This window comes from Gigantopelta aegis, chromosome 15 (assembly GCF_016097555.1).
Source record: "Gigantopelta aegis isolate Gae_Host chromosome 15, Gae_host_genome, whole genome shotgun sequence".
NCBI lineage: Eukaryota > Metazoa > Mollusca > Gastropoda > Neomphalida > Peltospiridae > Gigantopelta > Gigantopelta aegis.
Window position 1 is genome coordinate 41,496,071 of NC_054713.1, and position 20,816 is coordinate 41,516,886.

General features: G+C 38.3%; 2 protein-coding genes across 6 annotated transcripts in view; one reads left to right on the forward strand and one right to left on the reverse strand.

Moving 5' to 3' along the window:
- LOC121389865 (voltage-gated potassium channel subunit beta-2-like) overlaps positions 1–10,553 on the forward strand; it is a 118,189-nt gene extending 107,636 nt beyond the window's left edge. For 3 of the 5 annotated variants that reach the window (XM_041521512.1, XM_041521513.1, XM_041521514.1), the window contains one exon: positions 3,265–5,473. In XM_041521512.1, the coding sequence (XP_041377446.1) occupies positions 3,265–3,385 (121 nt within the window). In that variant the 3' untranslated portion in view covers positions 3,386–5,473. Of the gene's footprint in view, positions 1–2,729; positions 2,776–3,264; positions 5,474–10,435 lie in introns of those variants that run through there. The other 2 variants (XM_041521515.1, XM_041521517.1) reach the window with 2 other exon arrangements.
- Positions 10,409–15,802, reverse strand: LOC121389866. Its single transcript, XM_041521519.1, has 4 exons — positions 15,658–15,802; positions 14,437–14,528; positions 13,776–14,010; positions 10,409–10,537 (listed from the first exon to the last, which is right to left on the reverse strand). The coding sequence occupies exons 1-4, from the start codon at positions 15,710–15,712 to the stop codon at positions 10,503–10,505; spliced, it is 417 nt and encodes a 138-aa protein (XP_041377453.1). The 5' UTR covers positions 15,713–15,802; the 3' UTR covers positions 10,409–10,502.
- Positions 15,803–20,816: the final 5,014 nt, after the last annotated feature.

The window sequence follows — 20,816 nt, forward strand, 5'->3', positions numbered from 1 at the left end:
ATGTTTAATACCAGTGGACCATGACTGGTACATTGTTATTGCCTTCAAGGTTGTTGTATGTACAAAGTACTGACCCGTCTATAGAACAGTGCATAATATTATAAAAGATCCTTTGTTGAGTTAAATCTGTGTGATAACTGTGGGTTTCTTCTCTTTCTATCAGTCAACCATGTGTGATCATATCTTAAGACACCGAACAGCCATATAGCTTAAAATATTCTGAGGTGACATTTATAAATCTAATATTGTATTGGTCACTTGATCTCCACACCTTGTTTCAGCCAGTGCACCATGACTGGTATACCAAAAGCTGTGGTATGTGCTATCCTGTCTGTGGGATGGTGCATATAAAAGATCCATTGTTACTAATATGAAAAATTTAGTGGGTTTCCTCACTAAGACTATTTGTCAAAATTACCAAATGTTTGACATCCAATAGCTGATGATTAATAAATCAGTGTGCTCTAAAGGTGTCGTTAAACAGATCAAACTGTAACTTTTTAACTTTTAAACTTACAAGTTAGTAGCTAGTACAAATGGTACAACCGATACACCTGTCCACTTTTAAAACCTTTTTTTTTCTCAACACAGTATAAATGTCTATAAAGACTGAGCATTTGAGACTCATTCTTAATGGTCAATTTTCACAAACTGGCATGACTGTTGACTTATTTTTTTTAGTTCCTTTGATTTCCTTTGATCTGTCATTGTCTATGGTATTCAACACTTTTGTGGTACGTGTTGCAGTCAATGTAAAAAGCAATGGCAAGTACTGGGCTAACTATTATGCAATATTCACAAGCCTTATACCATCAATAATTTGCCTCAATAAATCGCACACTGCCATATTAATAATGACGACTGTTTTTAATCGTATTTAAAACGTTCCAACCTCGTCTTACAGTTTTTATGTGTTGGAACATTTGAAACCTGTTTGAAATATTTTTTACATTTTTGCTGTTTACACTATGATATTGTGGTTTTGTTGAATTTATTCAGATCTTTTGAACAAGTGTTTCAGAAAATCTATTTTAAGCCATTTGTATACTGTTGTGCTGTATAATGACATGTATATACTGTGGTAGTGTTGGTTTGTTATAGTATTTTATTACACACCCGTGTAAGATATTGCTCATGTCATAAGAATCATTCTTACTAGTGTAATATTGGCGTGACGTGATCGTGACGTAGATCACTTTCTGACACAATTTGTACAAAAATAATGTGTAGTAGGTCTCGATATCTACTTGTGTGTTGCGGCTTGTTTGCAGTTGGTTTGTAATAAATAAAATACTAAACTAGCTTGCCTGTCATAACATTTTTATGGAACTCGTGAACAGTGCTGGTATTTGGTTTGCTTTTTCGCTCGTCAGGATACCAAAACTGTTCACTCATTTCATATAAAAATGGTATGACAGGCCAGCTTGTTTAGTATTCTATATATATTGCACAATGGATCATGAAATGTGAGTTAATGCAAATCCTTTAATCCTTGTTAATTATATATGTTACTGGTAGTTATAATGCAAGGATGTCCACAATTATTATGGTCATACACAGAGCTGGTTTATCCTAGTAGCACGTGCTACGGGCCCCACAATGGTGATGTGTATATTTATTTTCCCCAGGTCATTTTTTACCTCTCCCTGAGGGGTTTGCAAAATATATATCCTGGGAAGGGGGTCCCGCTGTTATTTGTGTTACAGACCCCGCAGGTCCTTAAACCGGCTCTGGTCCTACATATTGGGTTATGCAATTTATAAGCCGACTGTCTGTTTTGGGAAGTCGGACCAGGAGTATGTAACAGCAGGATGTTTCAAGGAACGGGGTGCAGTGTCCAAAAGGAGCACTTACGGTATTCCAAAATACACCAACATGCATTATACAGAGGATTCCCATAGTACTTTGAAGTTCGGGGGAGAGCGTGTGTACCTCCAGCCCCTAGGTCCCCTGGATCCACCACTGCAGGCTAATTGTAGAGTGAATTTACAAAATGCAGCTAAATACCATGTTTATCATAAATTATTACATAACTATGACTGTTTTGGAAAATTACCTAGTGACTTGTTATAACATATGATTATTTAGATTTTTCATACACACACACACACACACACACACACACACACACACACACAGAGAGACACACAGACAGACACATACAGACACATACATATACATACATACATGTATGGGTGATTCGGTGCCACATGTTCAAGTCCCAGCAACGGCATGGGACAATTTGTGAGGCCAGAAAGGATTTAATTATCCCCTGCGCCAGTGCGTTAATATTTACGTATGTAACAGTCAACCTTGACATACATACAATATATAGATCTTCATACATCTATACATACATGCATGTATAAAGAAAGACCACTGTAAATACCTTTTGTTTAGCTTTAATTATACATTGCCAGCAACTCTATTTTAATAGTTAAAAATGCATGTGTACATTTTATCCCAAAATGGGAAAAAATACATGTAGGTTATAAATTAAAACCTTTGTGTAACACTTTTTAATTATCTTTGAAACATTTTATTCTTTCTGTTTGTGCATCTCTTGTTACATCCTTTTTACATCTGTTAATATTTTTCTTTTCAAGTTTCGAGGTGTTTTCTTTTTTTGTTCTTGTTGATGGGGTTTTATATTTCTGTACCTTTTTGTATTGGAAGTAGCATTGCTTGGAAGTCTTAAAATCAGTGTCTTAGAGAAATGTTTTTTTTAGAAAAAACGATGAAAGACTTTCTTCATGATCAATGGTCGAACCACAGGTAAACATTTATTTCTTGTTTATGTGGATAAATGTACAGTACAGAAAGTTCCATTTATTTGCATAGCCTCTACACTGCCATAACATCATTCAAATGCACAGATTGTTCTATACTGAATAATAATATTTTAAAAATGCAAAGATTAATTTAATTATCTTTTATTTATTTTAAATTATTCAATTTGAGTCCTAATACCTTTTTTGTATCTGTTAAAATTACCAATGTCTTGTGAATATTTTAGGCTTATTTTGACAGACTGTCTATCAAATTAATTGTGTCATGAAAGAAAAGCCATAACATAACATGCACATGTTATTCTATTACTATCTGTTAAAATTACCAATGTCTTGTGAATATTTTAGGCTCATATTGACAGAATATTTATCAAATTATGAAAGGGAAAAAAACTATAATTATGCCCTATACCTGTATGTTCCGTTAAATCATGACATCACAACTTTTTGAAGATCTCTTCAATGTCTCTTTCAGTATTTCCAGTGTCAAGGCAGAGAACTTGGGAAAAGTTGGCAAAATCAGGGTAAAGTCGGGAAGTTTCATGCATAATTTATACGAACCAGAGTTTGTTCGGGTGAAAAAATCTTCAATTTGACCACCCATTTCGAAACAAAATTAACTGGATTATCAACTTCAATTTGGTCACCCAAAAGTAACCATATTGTGATCTTCAGTTTGAAAACAAAAATAGGCAGATGGCAAAAATATGCTTCTCTTTTACCACTGTCTGTAATCTGTAAATTAAAATGTTCACAGTAATTTACTTTTAACATAAAATATAACCATGCTGTGATGGAATGAACATAACTTCATAAAATCATGATGCTTTTGGAGTGTCAGTTTACCAGCAAAGGGTATTTAATAATCAGTCACTCTATGATTCATCACCAGGGGACACTGGTGTGGTCATCAGCAAGGGAGATAATTCAACCCTGTTTAACATTCACTTCACTAGCAGAGGAGATAAGTGCAATTTATTGTACAGTCACCATCATTTCATTGACAGGGGACATAGCTTGTTTCTTGTTGCAGACGGGGAACATAACTAGTTTCTTTAAAGTTGTTGGTTTAACTTTGGCGTATATGAATCATTATGAACATTTAAAAACAAGTTTACCAAATATACTAATTTGCAATATGAAATTGATGTTTCTTCAGAGGACATTCCTGACCAGTGTACTGTACTTTCAACTAAGGCCCAAAACACACCAAGCTATGAGTCTGGATGCTATGGTACAAGATTAAAAATCTGAATGCTATGGTACAAGATTAAAAAGAAACACATTGAATCAAAGATGACAAAACACACAATGTCTGTGGTGACATGAACTACTGGTTGGGGCGAGACATAGCCCAATGGTAAATTGCTCTCTTGATGAACAGTCCGTCTAGGATCGATCTCCGTTGGTGGGCCCAGTGGGCTATTTCTCGTCTCAGCCAGTGCACCACGACTGGTGTATCAAATGCTGTGGTATGTGCTATTCTGTCTGTGGGATGGTGCATATAAAAGATCCCTTGCTTCTAACTGACAAATGTAGTGAGTTTCATCTATATATCAAATTATCAAATGTGTGACATCCAATAGCTGATGATTAATAAATCAATCTATTGCAACAGCATCAGACTAACCAGACCCAGATCAAAGTTTGTTTTGTTTAACGACATCACTGGAGCACATTGATTAATTAATCATCGGCTATTCGATGTCAAACATTTGGTAATTCTGACTCCTAGTCATCAGAGGAAATCCGCTACATTTGTCTTAATGCAGCAAGGGATCTTTTATATGCACTTTTCCACAGACAGGAAAGCACATACCACGGCTTTTGACCAGTTGTGGTGCACTGGTTGGAAAGAGAAAAAACCCTGATCAGTTGAACGAATCCACTGAGGCAAGAAGCACCTCAGGCAAACACTAAACCATCTGAGCTAAATCCCACTCCCAAGTCCCAGATCAAGTCCCTGACACTATCATAACATATTTCTGGGGCAATAAAAAAACAAAAACACTTCAAGTGAATGGAAATGTATATTCCAAATAATAAAATGTAAGTAAAGTGCAATTTTATTTGTGAGGAAATGGGTTTAATAGCGAAAAACAACGGCGTAATGGTTAACAACTAGGGGTGTCTCTTTAAGGATGCTGACACGTTTACAGTTGAACAGTTCTCTGAATTTAATTACATTTGGTCTAATAACAAAACAAAAAAACAAACAAAAAGTCCCAGCTTCTGTGTCTTTTGGGACTAAGGAGATTAAATTTTTTTTTTAAAATTAAGTTGCATATGAAGATCATGTTCTTGCCTAGAATATCAACATCTGTATTTTCAATGTGTTTCTGGTTATCCTAATGCTTGTAATAACTCCAACCAAAGTTCATGTCCTAATTTGTTAAGTTTACATATGAATTGTTTGAGGGTGTATACTACCAAATCAAATCCCATAGACGACAATAGTAACATATGTGGCTAAAACTCCTACCTGCAGCATATCAATCGACACAAAACACCACAGATATAAATGCTACCACCCCTCACCCTTAAAGTGAACCAGAATAAATTGGGGGTCAAATTGCACATTTCAGAGATAACGGATAGCATCTATGACTACCCTAGTTCCTCAAATCATTTGAGTACTTTTTTTTACATGTTCCCCATACATGTTTCAAGCACAAGGCTACTTGACACAGTGGTACTAGATGAAGTAAAATTGCATAAATTTTTTGCCCAGATGAAACTTTTTTTTTTTTACAGCCAACACACTCACATTTATCACCAATCACAGAACTTGTGGTGTTAACTTCGCTGTCAAAAGTTGGGTGCACCTTGAACTTTGACCCAGCTGGAAGTTATTTGGTTTAGTACTACCTAGAACTTTGAATGCAGATTATGCTAATATAAACAGTAGGTCAACCAGAATCCTATTGGATAAACATAATATTCTTAGCAATTAACTACTGTGTAAGTTTAGTTGTTAAAACATCTTTGTTAGCTGGGACATGTTACAACTGTAAGGTCAGAAAATACCTTTTGAAGGAGTAGTGTACAGATTATTAGCATTTTCACTGAATAAATGTATTATTAAGGCCTGCTTTTTATTAACACTATTTTGCACCCATGTTTACTGATACAGTGCATATACACAGTACATGATTCTGCACATAAGCATTCAGTGCGGTTTAAAAAAAGTTGATAAATTTTACAATGTTCATGTGCACGTTTTATTTCAGCACATAAAGTCATAACACAAAATATTTACTAGTGACCTAAAAGTATACTTCGACAATGTCAAATTCTATATAGTAATCCACTTTCTTCATGTGTGTATGCATGTATGTATGTATTAATGTATGAATATCTATATATTGTATGTATGTTGAGGTTGACTATTACATACATGTACATAGATATTAACACACTGGCACAGGAGATAATTTAATCCTTTCTGACCTCACAAAATTGTCCCATGCTGTTGCTGGGACTCGAACCTATGGCACTGAACCACCTGCAGACTTGCCACGATACGTTATGCACATGGAAATGCACTTGATAAATTGTGTGTGGAATATCGCGTTGGTGGAAAGCGAACCTTACGTACAGTATACTGTTAAAAATAATGTTATTCTTTTTTGTTGTTTTTGTTGTCAGCATTATGAACTAAATCCTGCGTCAAGCTGAAAATTCTTTTCTCAGTATTATGTGTGTGTGTGTGTGTGTCTGTGTGTGTGTGTGTGTGTGTATATATATATATATATATATATATATATATATATATATATATATATATATATATATATTATATCTGCGCTTAGCACTTCATGTGTTTTTTTGTCTTCATATTTAGGTCAGTTCTGGAATTATTCACATGGAAGGAACTTAACTTATATTGGGTGGACCCCCCTCCCCCCCCCCCCCCCCCCCCCCCAACAATTATAACCCTACTGAATATGGGATTATTTTTTCAAGTTTGAGGACTGTAACTTTGATATTTCACACCCATTACTATATGGATATTTGCCACCTTCAGACCCATAGATGAAATATTGTTAAAATAGCAACAGATTAAAACTTATAAGTAATAAGTGAAAATGATCATCACATTCTTTCTACAATTTTGAATACATGTTGCTATTTTAACAATATTTGACCTATTTTCACTGAAGGTGACAAATGTTCACTGAACATGGCAAATATCCATATAGTAATGGGTGTGAAATATTGAAGTTATTGTCCTCATATTTTTTTTAATACAATTCCATATTCAGTAGGGTTATTATTATTTTGTTTGTTTGTGGCCACCCGATATACCCACCACAAACAAAATTTTGTTTAAGCCATATACATGTGGAGGTGGGGGTGGGGTATAGTGGGGGGTGGGGTATAGTGGGGTGCGAGTGGGGGTGATGCAATAGACCCTTCAGGCACAGAGTAATTACAATGATACCTCAACATCCCCCCCCCCCCCCCCCCCAAATCTGTCCCATGTGATTTATTCTTGAACAACCCTTAGTAGCATGTTTTAACTGTGATACCATTTGTTGAATTTTTACATATATTTACCGGTATATTATACCAACCTTTGAAAATATATAGTTTTCTTCACCCCGACTGACTCATTGTTTTATTCCTGGTTCTTTTTATTTCTTTTGCTTCACCCATCAGTTGTGTTTCCTTTGAAGTGGGGGAGAGCGGAGTCAAAAAAGAGGTCCACCAATGTTTGATCCTGTGACCCTATCACCTTGGATGAGCACTCTGCTGACTGAACTAAACCCTGGCTACTTAGATTTAAGGCTATCTAATTAAATTATATACCAAAATACCAGTGATAAATAGAATATTACAGCTTTGGATTTGCTTGAATAAAGTACCTTTTGCATGTGTATGCACATAGGAAAAGGTTCCTGGGCATGTATGGCACTAGGTATATGTTAATCAGTATTAAAGGAAAAATCAAATTGTTTTCAAGAAATTATGATTAACCAAATGTTTGACATTGAATAGCATATGATTAATATTTAAATTAGTGTGCTATAGTGGTGTTGTTAAACAAAATAAACTTAAAGTTTTAACTTTAACCTTCATAAACATGAAATGATCTGAACATATAAATATTAATTGGTGTGTCCACATGAGTCAAAAATGTAAACTATTTATACATTTTACAGTCGATTTGAGACATTTTGTTTGGTGCACAGGAACTTGCAGGCATTGAAACAAGCAATGTGTCTGCTGATAACCCATGTACAGGTTATCACAAAACCCAGGTCTGATAACCTATTTAGGTTATGACACATTTATATTCCCGTTATTACTACTATAAAATCTCTTCACAGACACACACCGATACTTCGTTATTCATTCATGTCATGATCCCCATCGGTGGACCCATTGGGCTATTTCTCATTACAGCCAGTGCTCCACAACTGGTGTAACAAAGGCTGTGGTATGTACTATCCTGTCTGTGGGATGGTGCATATAAAAGATCCCTTGCTGCTAATCGAAGAGAATAGCCCATCAAGTGGTGGTAGTGGGTTTCCTCTCTTAATATCTGTGTGGTCTTTAACCATATGTCTGATGCCATATAACCGTAAATAAAATGTGTTGAGTGCATCGTTAAATAAAACATTTTCTTCCTTCCTTCATTTATGTCACTGTTCTCACTGTACTGATACTGAGTGTCAATCTAAATAACACTCAGTTGATCAAAATTTAAGTGGTGTATTTTCAATTTAATAATATTTTGTGGAGAACAAAGTACATTCTTGACTTTCTTGACATGTGGTAGCCTGAATGACAGTTCTTGACTTTCTTGACGTGATAACCTCCTGGTAACATTAACAACCGTTCTCGACTTTCTTGACATGTGGTAACCTCCTGGTAACATTAACAACCGTTCTCGACTTTCTTGACATGTGGTAACCTCCTGGTAACATGAACAACCGTTCTCGACTTTCTTGACAAACATTTTTCCACGAGCAATTTTGGAAGCAATATTTTATTGGTCCATTTAGAAGGTGAATGGTTGCATGACCTGCTGCTAATAAAAATGAAGAACTTACTGACTGATTAATTACTTAAATGTCAAGTTGGGTAATAGAGAACTTACCGGTACTTGAAATCTTCTAAAATGATAGATTGGGTGATAGAAAACGACATATTTTGTGAGGATGGTCTTAGTGATTCAATGCTACGTGTAGCTTTTGTTGTTTGTACAGATTTATGGATGTAAATAATATGTCATTACGACTGGGACTGAACAGGTTTATTTTGTCACAATTCATTAAGACATTGTTGATTATTGAAAGTTTATTAATTATCAATAGATGTATAATAATGAATATTTACACATTTGCTGAAACAGTTAAGTGTGTTTTGTTTGTTTTTTTTGTTTTTGTTTTTTCTTTTTCACATTAATTTAAATACAGTAGAATCTCATTGTGTCAAACTTGGAAGTGTCGAACACACTGCAATGCTCGAACCAAAAACGAAGTCCCGAATTACACTTACACAATGTTGACCGAATGGTTAGGTCGAACTGCCCGATGGGTTCAACACTTTCTCGAGCACCGACAAACAGGGTTTGAGTCAACGGGATTCAACTGTAGTATAATATAATATAATATAATATAAGTATAGACATCATTTCTTTTTCAAAGTGTGAATAAAGTATTCATTAAAAATATAAATGTGAGTTTGTCATGTGTTTTTGTTTTCCTGCTTTTGTTCATATTGTTAAAGGAACTGTCCTGAGTTTTCAGCACTAGCAAGACTTCTGTTTGGTCCCCCCCCCCCTCCCCAAATAAACACACATCCTGTTTTTTTCCTGCTTTTTAAAAAAGTATCTTAGCTTAATATGCTTTAAATATAAAACAATTTAGAGATAAATACATTTGGAATGACATTTGCCTGAATTATTTCAAATTTCGTTTGGTCATTGAGAGAAATAAATGTGTATGTAAGAAATTATTTTAGACAAAAATTGGTATTGAGATACTAAAAAATAAAACAATGTCTAGAAATGCATTGGTTATAAAGATATCATATTCCAAGGCTTTAGCAACTGATCTAAATGTTGCACATTCTAAACATGTTTAAAAAACCCACACAAAAAAAAACAAATACAGAGATCATACCAATTACTGTTTTTTTTTTCTTCTGAATCCTTAGATCTAGTGACCCATTTGACAATAACACCCCTTCTTATCAAATGTACAATTCTTGACTAAGTGACCCCTGTTTGACAACAAAAAAAACCTGCTTATCAAATGTACAATCCTTAGATCTAGTGACCCTTGTTTGACAATAACACCCCTTATCAAATATACAATCCTTAGACTAAGTGACCCCTGTTTGACAATAACGCCCTTTATCAAATATACAATCCTTAGACTAAGTGACCCCTGTTTGACAATAACACCCCTTATCAAATGTACAATCCTTAGACTAAGTGACCCCTGTTTGACAATAACACCCCTTATCAAATGTGCAATCCTTAGACTAAGTGACCCCTGTTTGACAATAACACCTCTTATCAAATGTACATTCATCTGTTGATTAACAGCATTATAGACTAGTTATTATCATGATCTTAATTAAATAAACTTTAAAAATACATCAGAAATTATGTGTTTCTTTTTTTATTTCAGTATATGTTAGTTCAATGCCACATTTGAATACCACATTGATATGTTGAACACTTGAATGTCTTAATGTTCAGCCGGAAAGAACTTCATTGGTAACAGTAATTCCTGAGGAAGAAAAGAAAACAGACCATAAGTATGAATTTAAAGTTATTACTGGTCCAACTGCGGAGGACTATACATCTAGCTATCAGCTCCATCCTGTCCGTCTGTCCAACATATAGTTTTCCAGGGCCCTGATCCATGAAGCGATCTTAGCCCTAAGATCATGCTACCATCCCTGCCTCAAAGATTGCAAGAAAAAAAGTCTGAGAGGATGAAGGGCCAGGAAAAAATACTGTATTGAAATAAAATGAGATTAAATACAGAACCCTCCGCTTCTACTTCAAACTAATTTTCACCCACCACCACCTGCTAAAATTCATGCACACATGCACGATTTAATCTTCTGTTGAAATAATCACAGACATTAAAGCAATCTGATTAAAATTAGCTCTACTGGGTCTACCCTGGTAGATCTAACAGCATTGCGTGGACTCCCATGTCCAGGTGACATTTCATCTATAAATAACAATTCAAATATCGACCAAATACACTTCGCTGTTTATAGCGTTATTCGGGAGCATACAAATTCTAAAAATATTGGGAGAGACAATTTATGCAATAGGCGAACTTGTTGGTCTATTTCAACATTAAAAAGCAGGGGCAAAAGTGCAGCAATAAACTCTGGATTGTATACTAGTATAAACAGATTTTATGGCTATACCATCACAGTTGGGGTTTTTTCGTCTTGAAACGAATTTTATATAAAAATTTTATATTGAAATTAGTTTCCAGCATACTTCGTAATTCACCCGAATCATTTCGTATACCCTCGGCATAATTCCGAATGTTTTCAAATTATTTTCAAATCACTGGACTTCCAAGCTAACTTGCGATGAGGACAGACGTCTCGCCATGTACTCTCGAGTTACCCCCCTCCCCCTCCCCTCCCCCCACCTGGGGAGACTCGGTAAGTTACTGGGTTACGAGAACCTACTTCAATATCGCGTCACTTACACCGGGTCACGGGCTTCCGTGACTGGTGTACGGCGACGCGATCGTACAGAAGAAGAGGAGATGGAGGAAGAGGAGATGGAGGAAGAGGAAAAGTGCGCCAGGAACGGCACGGGGGGGGGGGGGGGGGGGGGCGGCTCAACCGCCAGCGGCGGTCCCTTCTGCGACGCCGCCCCCAGCCCAGCCTGAGTCGAGGAAACCTGCTACGCCGGAACTGTCAACCACCGAGAGGGACAGACTCAACACCGCGGTGTGTGAGACGCCCCGTAAAGGCCCCCCATCGCCGACCACTACGTGGCCCAGACAGAACTAGCCGGTATCCCCGGTACTGCCAGTCGTCAAGCCACCGGCCAGATCAGCCGCCGTTGGAAAGAGGAAGGCCGTCGCTCAGCCGAGCGACCAACCTGGCAAGGCCCGGCCTCCACCTTCACAAGCACCGTCCCCCTCCGACTCGGAAGCCGTCTGGAAAGTTCAGATCGGGAAAATCAGGTCCGGCTTCCTGAAGTTCGTGCAGGGGGATACCTAGGATCCGGCATCACTGATGGGCGGACTAGTGAAACCAGAGCTGAAACAACTGCCTGATGAAAGCGCTTACGAGCTACACACCATCAAATCTATAGCCGGCAAGACGGGGTTGGTACTAACTCAGTGCCGAGAAGGAGTCTACCGACAAGCAGTCCTGGTTAGAGATATGGATAGCCACACCATCCACAGGATCGTCAAGGCCCTTTTCGGCAACGACTACCGGAGTGTCATAACCATCCTCGCCGACCAGAGATGGAAGCACTTCATCCCCGCCTTTGCCGGTTCTCCGCTCATCGGTTCGCCGTAGGCCAACCTCCAACGGCCTTAACGAGGCCACTCACGTAGACATATATATATCGGACTTTAAACATTTAGACCTTTGTTCAAAATTTTATGTCGAAATTACTTTTCTTTTTTTTAATATTATTAAATAGTCCGATCCTCTCTTCTTTCTCTTATTTATTTTTGGACTGTCCTTCTAAAATGCTCCAAATTATATAAATATTCGGCCGAGCAGTCAATTCTTTTTATTTTTGGCTTGTATTTTTTTTTTTTAATTCTATTAACTTTTTACTAATTGCTATTTTCAAAATTCTGCCCATTTTCAACACTACCCCCCCCCCCCCCCCCCCCACACACACACACACACATCCCGAGTCCGGCCACCGATCTTATCGGAGGTCAGACTCGGGATGGACGTGTTCGAAACCCTAGTGGTATATGGGCACGTTAAACTAGTTATCATCATCATTAAATCACTGGCATGATTTTGCAAGTAAGGTTTTGATTGGTCGAATGAAAGGTCAACTGGACATGAGGTCCAACGGGCTGCTGTTAGATCCACATGTAATAGTGCAGCTAATTTAGATTGACATTAAAGGCACTGACTTTTGTACACGTGTGCTTCAAGAAGAGCGGACAGACCGATACGTTAGCATGCCTCTGACTGTCGTACATCCGAGGTCTGATTCGGGGAATTTGCCTAAAGCTTCTGAATGTCTTTAGGCAACACACCACCATTTGGCGTGTCGTTACTTAATTCATTTGAGCTTATTTTCGTTCTTATATCCAATTAAGGTTCAAGCACGCTGTTCTGGGCACACACCTCGGCTATCTGGGCTGTCTGTCCAGGACAGTGGGTTAGTTGGTTAGTGGTTAGTGAGAGAGAAGAGGGTGTAGTGGCCTTACACCTACTCATTGAGCCTTTAAGAACTCGCCCTGGAGCTGGTACAGAGCTGCGAACCCTGTACCTACCAGCCTGCAGTCAGATAGTTTAACCACTGTGCCACCGAGGCCGGTGTGTCGTTACTTGTTGCAGCAGCTTAATATAGTCCAGTTTAGGAAGTAGTTCCTCATAAAAATAATACTAGAAAATTCTGATATGCTTTTTGAAATCTTTCTTTGATGATTACACGTTAGTTGACCTCTGTAGTATTTAAATAACCCATTGGTTTGAAGTAACTAGTTATATGTAGTACTAACTGATAACAAACTGTGTAAGTGGTATGGTGCCACTTGTATAACAGCAACACGAGGCCGTTGTCAGGCATAGGGGCCGTTCATTGACAAATGTCGTGGTCGACCTTTGTTGATTTTTTACACAGTACATGTACTTGTCAGTTAAGAGCACTCCCTAAAATTAGTAGTCACATGACCCTCTCAATAGTGTTGTATTTTTCACAGAATATATTCTGACATACAAATTGAATTGAACTGCATGGGATAATTAATGGTGGTGTGTAACCTTTACAAAGGGGATACTAACCTCCAAGTGACGGAAAGTGGACGTGAATCTCTCCCCAGGTGAAGTCACTGAAAGTCTGCACGATGACGTAGAAGCCGGTGGGACTGGTCTCGGTGTAGCTGGCAAGGTCATTAGCGCTGCACAATCTCGCCAGCGGCATCATGCCTTTGATGTAGCCGTCACCCTCGACATAAACTACGATGTTGTCACAGCCATTGGCCGAGATATTGACCTTGTTGAATGTCAGTCCTATCTCCTGATTTCAAAGCGTATGTGCAATACATTTAATATTGTATACAGAAGGAAATATGTGTTTAATGTCACTTCAGCACACCGAGACCGAGAGAGAGAGAGAGAGAGAGAGAGAGAGAGAGAGAGAGAGAGAGAGAGAGAGAGAGAGAGAGAGAGAGAGAGAGAGTATAACATAAATAACGTAGTTTAAGACGACACCATACAATATGACTGCCACGCACGAGCACAGCCGATTGACAAGACACACATTACAATTCAATCGGTTACTATGCAATCTTATTCTCGTGGCTATTCATGAACGCGGCACTCGTATCGTGTGGCCCCGCCTTTAGATATTACATTTGACCAATACAGCTAACGTAATGCAATCTATAACACTAGCAAAAACTGACCAAAAAGTCTTCTGGCCTTTTTTATGCTTAACTCGTACCTCATACTGCATGTTTGGCACGACCCCGAAGTGTACAGTGGAGTTAGGACCTAACTCGAGAATTTCAAATCCATCGGGAAGTTGTCTCAGGACTGGAAACCAGAAAGTAAAGAAAGGTAATGGTTATTTACCGGGTAACGACATGTCGCCAGTTGACCCTTTCTCAGGTGGGTTTTTTTTTTTTTTTTTTTTTTTTGTCCCAATCAGTTGTGTCACTATTTCATTTCATTACAATCTTAGTTTCGTGCTTATTTCCAATCAAGGTTCAAGTACACTGTCCTGGGCACACACCTCAGTAGCTCGAGTCACCGTCAGCCCTACCCCTTATTGGTGTTGATATGTGGGGCAATATCAATAAGGGGTAGGGCTGGAGATGACTCGGCTAACACAGCAGCTGTCTGGTTAGTGAGAGAGAAGAGAGTGTAGTGGTTTTACTCGGTTACACCTATCCATTGAGTCATTAAAACTAGCTCTGAGTGGGAGCCGGTACCGGGCAGCTAACCCTGTACCTACCTGCCTTATACCCGATTGCTTACCCACAACACCACCGAGGCCGCTGTTGTATAGCTAAACAATTCGTCTGAACTACAAAACCGCTATCCATGATCAAAACGTTATCTTTGCACAACGCAGAGTCGATTGGACATTTAGTAAAATACTGGTTGATTCCTTGAATCTCTATCTAATGCCTCGTGTATAGGAGAACAACCTCTCTGGAGAAAATTCCTTACTGGACAATACATCCTCCCTGTATTGCTGAAAGAGGACTGCCACTCTAGACTAGTTTTCTAAACACAAATAGCACAGGAGAGAGGTAATTGGAATACATATACATGTAGATGCAATGACATGCACTCATGAATCAATGTCATAACAATGTCTCGTTCCAGCCAGTGCACCACGACTGGTATATCAAAGGCCGTGGTATGTGCTATCCTGTCTTGGGATGGTGCATATAAAAGATCCCTTGCTGCTAATGAAAAAATGTTGAAGTTTTCCTCTCTAGGACTATATGTCAAAATTTCCAAATGTTTGACATCCAATAGCCGATGTGTTCTAGTGATGTCGTTAAACAAAAACAAACAAACTTAATACAGTATACTGAACAATAAAAAAATTCATGATTAAATAAATTCAGTGAATATACATACTAGTATTGTTTAAAGTTCGATTCAAACGTATTTGAATTATACATCAACAGACAAATATAAATATTCTTACTTGTGCATTGGACCACACAGCCGAACGCAAGCCACACTAGAATATTTCTCCACATACTAATACAACTAATGTGCAATATAAACAGGTTCTATCCAAAACAACAACAATAAATAACAGGTGTTACGGATGTTCCGAATCACCACAGCAAAACATGTGAATTGTTTATCAATGTGTACATATTAAAAGCCAAAATATTTAGTGATAAAAATAGTAATTTCAGTGCATTGTATATCAGTACATCAGGGCCGTAGCTAGGATTTGTGGGTGGGGTGAGGGGTGGGTGGGTGGGGGTGGGGGGTAGGAGGGAACTAAGTAGTTAATAGTCTAAAACTCCTGAAACAGTTAAGAAGCGAATTTGTTTTAAGTTTCTATCAAAAAAATTCCGGATTTTCTTTGCCCCCCCCCCCCCCCCCCCTCCTCCCGCTAGCTACTGCCCTGTATATGTAGGGACAAAACCACGGAAAAAAGATATATATATATATATATATATATATATATATATATATATATATATATATATATATATATATATATATATATATATACATATATATATATACATACATACATACATACATACATACATACATACATACATACATACATAGATCGATAGATAGAATACTAAACGAGCTTGCCTGTCATACCATTTTTATGAAATGAGTGAACAGTTTTGTTATCTGACGAGTTTCATAAAAATGGTATGACAGGCAAGCTGTTTAGTATTCTATATTTACTACATTGCATACCCATCCGCACGCTCACCTACACCACCCATAGCATACTAGAAATGTACATTTCCCGATCTTTTTAAAGTAAAGTTAAAGTTTGTTTTGTTTAACAACAACACTAGAGCACATTGATTGATTTATTAATCATCGGCTATTGGTAATTTTGACATATAGTCTTAGAGAGGAAACCCGCTACATTTTTCCTTTAGTAGCAAGGGATATTTTATATGCACCATCCCACAGACAGGATAGCACACGCCACGGCCTTTGTTACACCAGTTGTGGAGCACTGGCTGGAACGAGAAATAGCCCAATGGGTCCACCGACGGCGATCGATCCTAGACTGCTTTACCACTGGGCTACGTCCCGCCCCCAACAAGTGTGGTTTAAAGTCACGTTACCCTATATTAAATTTATTTTCTGTAAAGCGGTCGACTCTTCAGCGGACTCACATGCAAACCCCCCCCCCCCCCTGCCGTACCAACCAGTCCCCCCCCCCCCCCCACACACACGACTGATATATGAAAGGCTGTGTTATATGTTATCCAGTATGTGGGAAAGTGCTTTTAAAAGATGCCTTAATTATTCAATGTGCTCTAGTGGTGTCGTTAAACAAAGCCAACAAACGTTTTTTTAACATTTGTTTTCGTGGAGTTGATGGGGCGGGACGTAGCCCAGTGGCAAAGCATTCGCTCCATGTGCGGTTAGTCTGGGATCGATCCCCGTCGGTGGACCATTTGGCTATTTCTCGTTCCAGCCAGTGCTCCACAACTGGTGTAACAAAGGCCGTGGTATATACTATCCTGTCTGTGGGATGGTGCATATAAAAGATCCCTTGCTGCTAATCGAAAAGAGGCCACATGAAGTGGCCACAGCGTTTTTTCGTCATTCAATATCTGTGTGGTCCTTAATCATATGTCCGACGCCATATAACCGTAAATAAAATGTGATGAGCGCGTCGTTAAATAAAACATTTCCTTCGAAGAGTTGGTCCTCCCTTTACTGGCAGAAGAAACCTTGGCCGTCTTTTGTCACATGTTCGTTCCCATAATATTTTTTTTATATATGGATGATAAGGAGATATTCAGCATTGCCATATTTAACTGACATGCATTGATTGTGTCTGGGGTGGGGGTTGGGGGGGGGGGGGGGGGGGAGGTAGAACGTAGCTCAGTGGTACAGCGCTCGCTCGATGCGCGGTCGGTCTGGGATCGATCCCCGTCGGTGGGCCCATTGGGCTATTTCTCGTCACAGCCGGTGCACCACGACTGGTATATGTGCTATCCTGTCTGTGGGATGGTGCATATACAAGATCCCTTGCTGCTAATCGGAAAGAGTAGCCCATGAAGTGGCGACAGCGGGTTTCATCTCTTAATATCTTTGTGGTCCTTAACCATATGCCTGACGCCATATAACCGTAATTAAAATGTGTTGAGTGCGTCGTTAAATAAAACATTTCTTTCTTTGATTGTTTCTGGGCAGATTTGGGCGAGATATAGCTCAGTTGGCAGAGTGTACATCTGAATTGCTGGGTTCAAGGCTCAAATCCACTCGATGGATCTATTATCCGATTGGGGTATTTCTTTCTCCAGCCAGTGCACCACGACTGGTATATCAAAGGGCGTAGTATGTGTTATCCTGTCTATGGGATGGTGCATATAAAAGATCCCTTGCTGCTAATCAAAAAGAGTAGCCCATGAAGTCGCGACAGAGGGTTTCCTCCCTCAATGTCTATGTGGCCCGTAACCATATGTCCGACAGTATATAACCGTAAATAAAATGTGATGAGTGCGTCGTTAAATAAAACATTTCCTTCCTTCCGGGGTTTTCCCCATATTCGCAAGACAAGGTACTGCAATGCAATATGCTATACGGAATGGCATCTTGGCTTGCGTAGATGGATTTTCTGCACGTCTCATCCAGTTCCCAACAAATGGTATATTAAAGACCGTGGTATGTGTTGTCCTGTCTGTGGAGAAAATGCATGTAAAAGATCTCAAGCTGCTACTGAAAAAAAAATATGTAGCACTACGACTGGTATATCAAAGGACGTGGTATGTGTTATTCTGACTTGAATGGTGGATCCCTTGCTACTATTGGAAAATGTAGCGGGTTTTCTCTTTAAAACTATATATAAGAATTACCTAATGTTTGACACCCAATAGCCGATGATTAATAAATCGAGGTGCTCTAGTAGTGTCGTTTAACAAAAGGAAACAGACAAACAAACCGCCTGTGAATAGGTAACAAGATAACAACCAACTATACGAACAACGTTTTATTCTGCAACAACATATGACACTAATGATTCAATTAATATTTTATAATTATTACACAATAATTTTTAAAAATAGTTGACACAGGTATATCTTTAGCTCTAAATAAAACACGTGGTCCCAATAAAATAAGTGACAAGTTAATCAAACACGTAGCAGTGTGTGTGTGTGTGTGTGTGCGTCTCTGTGTGTGTGTGTATATTATGTGTCTGTGTGTTTGTGTGTGTATGTGTGTGCGCGTACGTGCGTGCGCGTGTATGTGTGTGTGTGTGTTTGTGTCTGTGTGTGTGAGTGTTTGTACGTGTGTTTGCGTATGCATACGAGATTATACTAGTGGTTAAAATGTATAGCAATGATGTACATTAAAAACGTGTCTCTTTTTCTTTTTCGTAAAATATCTTAGATAATGTTATACAGCAATGTATAAATATAGTAATGATATATATGAGTACCTGAGATAATGTTATACAAACATGTAAAACTATGGAAATGATATACATGAAAATATATACTTTTTAAAGTATCTTGGATAATATAGTATTTGTTTAAGTAATCTGTAAAGTAATGGTCTCAAGACCCCCATCCCTTATATTACACTGTAAACTAATAAAAACAACAACAACATTAATAATAACACCAACAACATTAATAACAACAGCAACAGCAACAACAACATTAATAACAACAACAACAACATATATAAATTACCCCCCAAAACCCCAACACCCCCCCAAAAAAAAACCCCACCCCCCAAAAAAAAACCCAGACACAAAAACAGAAACCCTCCCAAACATAATATAACAAAATCAAAACAAAATATAACAAAACAACCCCCACCCCACACCTCAAAAAAAGAAAAGAAGAAAGAAGCACCCCATAAAAAAAGAAAAAAAAGAAGAAGAAAGAAGCACCCCCCCCCCCCCCCCCCACCAAAAAAAAAAATCATATTACTGCATAATAAATTACTTATTTCATCAACATTTTCTACTACCAGGAAAATTACTCGTATAAAGCCACCATTTAAAAAAAAAACCCCAACAACACCCTCCACAATATGGTCACATATTCGAGAAATATTTGTAAGAATTGTACTTGAACTTTGTTGGCGATTCTGGTTGATACATGACCTCATATGGCCACGATATTTGTATTCTCTTTATGGGGGGTGAGTGGGGTGGGGGTAGTTCAGTAACCGATTCACACAAGCCATCTGTTGCAACATAATTTACCTCTAAGTTCGAAAACTAATTTCAATATAAAATTTTATATAAAATTCGTTTGAAGACGAAAAAATCCCAACCCGTGAAGGTATAGCCATAAAATCTGTTTATACTAGTATACAATCCAGAGTTTATTACGGCACTTTTCCCCGTTTTTAAATGTTGAAATAGTTCACCTATTGCATAAATAGTCTCGCCCGATATTTTTAGAATTTGTATGCTCCCGAATGACGCTCTAAAAGGCGAAGTGTAATTGGTCGATATTTAAATTGTTTTTTATAGATGAAATGTCACCTGGACATGGGAGTCCACGTAATGCTGTTAGATCTACTGGTAGACCAGTAGAGCTAATTTTAATCAGATTGAATATGGTGAAAAATATATTTAAAAATCGTTAAAAAGAATATATAATTTTGCGATAAATACTTAAATAGGTACGGGACATATCCCAGTGACAATTCACACGTCTGATGCACAGTCGGTTTAGGATCGATCCCCGTATCTGTAGGCCCATTGGACTATTCTTCGTTCCGGCCAGTGCACCACGATTGGTATATCAAAGGCCGTGTTATGTGGGATGGTGCATATGAAAAGATTCCTTGCCATTAATGAAAACATGTAGAGGTTTCCTCTCTAAGTCTATATGGCTGGAACGAGAAACAGCCCAATGAGCCCTACAATGGGGATCGACCACAGACCGACCGCAAGCGCTTTACCACTGGGATACGTCCCGCCCTTAGAACTGAATATAAAAAGAAAGAAATGTTTTAGTTAACGACGCACTCAACACATTTTATTTACGGTTATATGGCGTCGGACATATGGTTAAGGACCACACAGATATTGGGGAGGAAACTCTTTTTGATTAGCTGCAAGGGATCTTTTATATGCACCATCCCACAGAGAGGATAGCACATATCACGGCCTTTGAT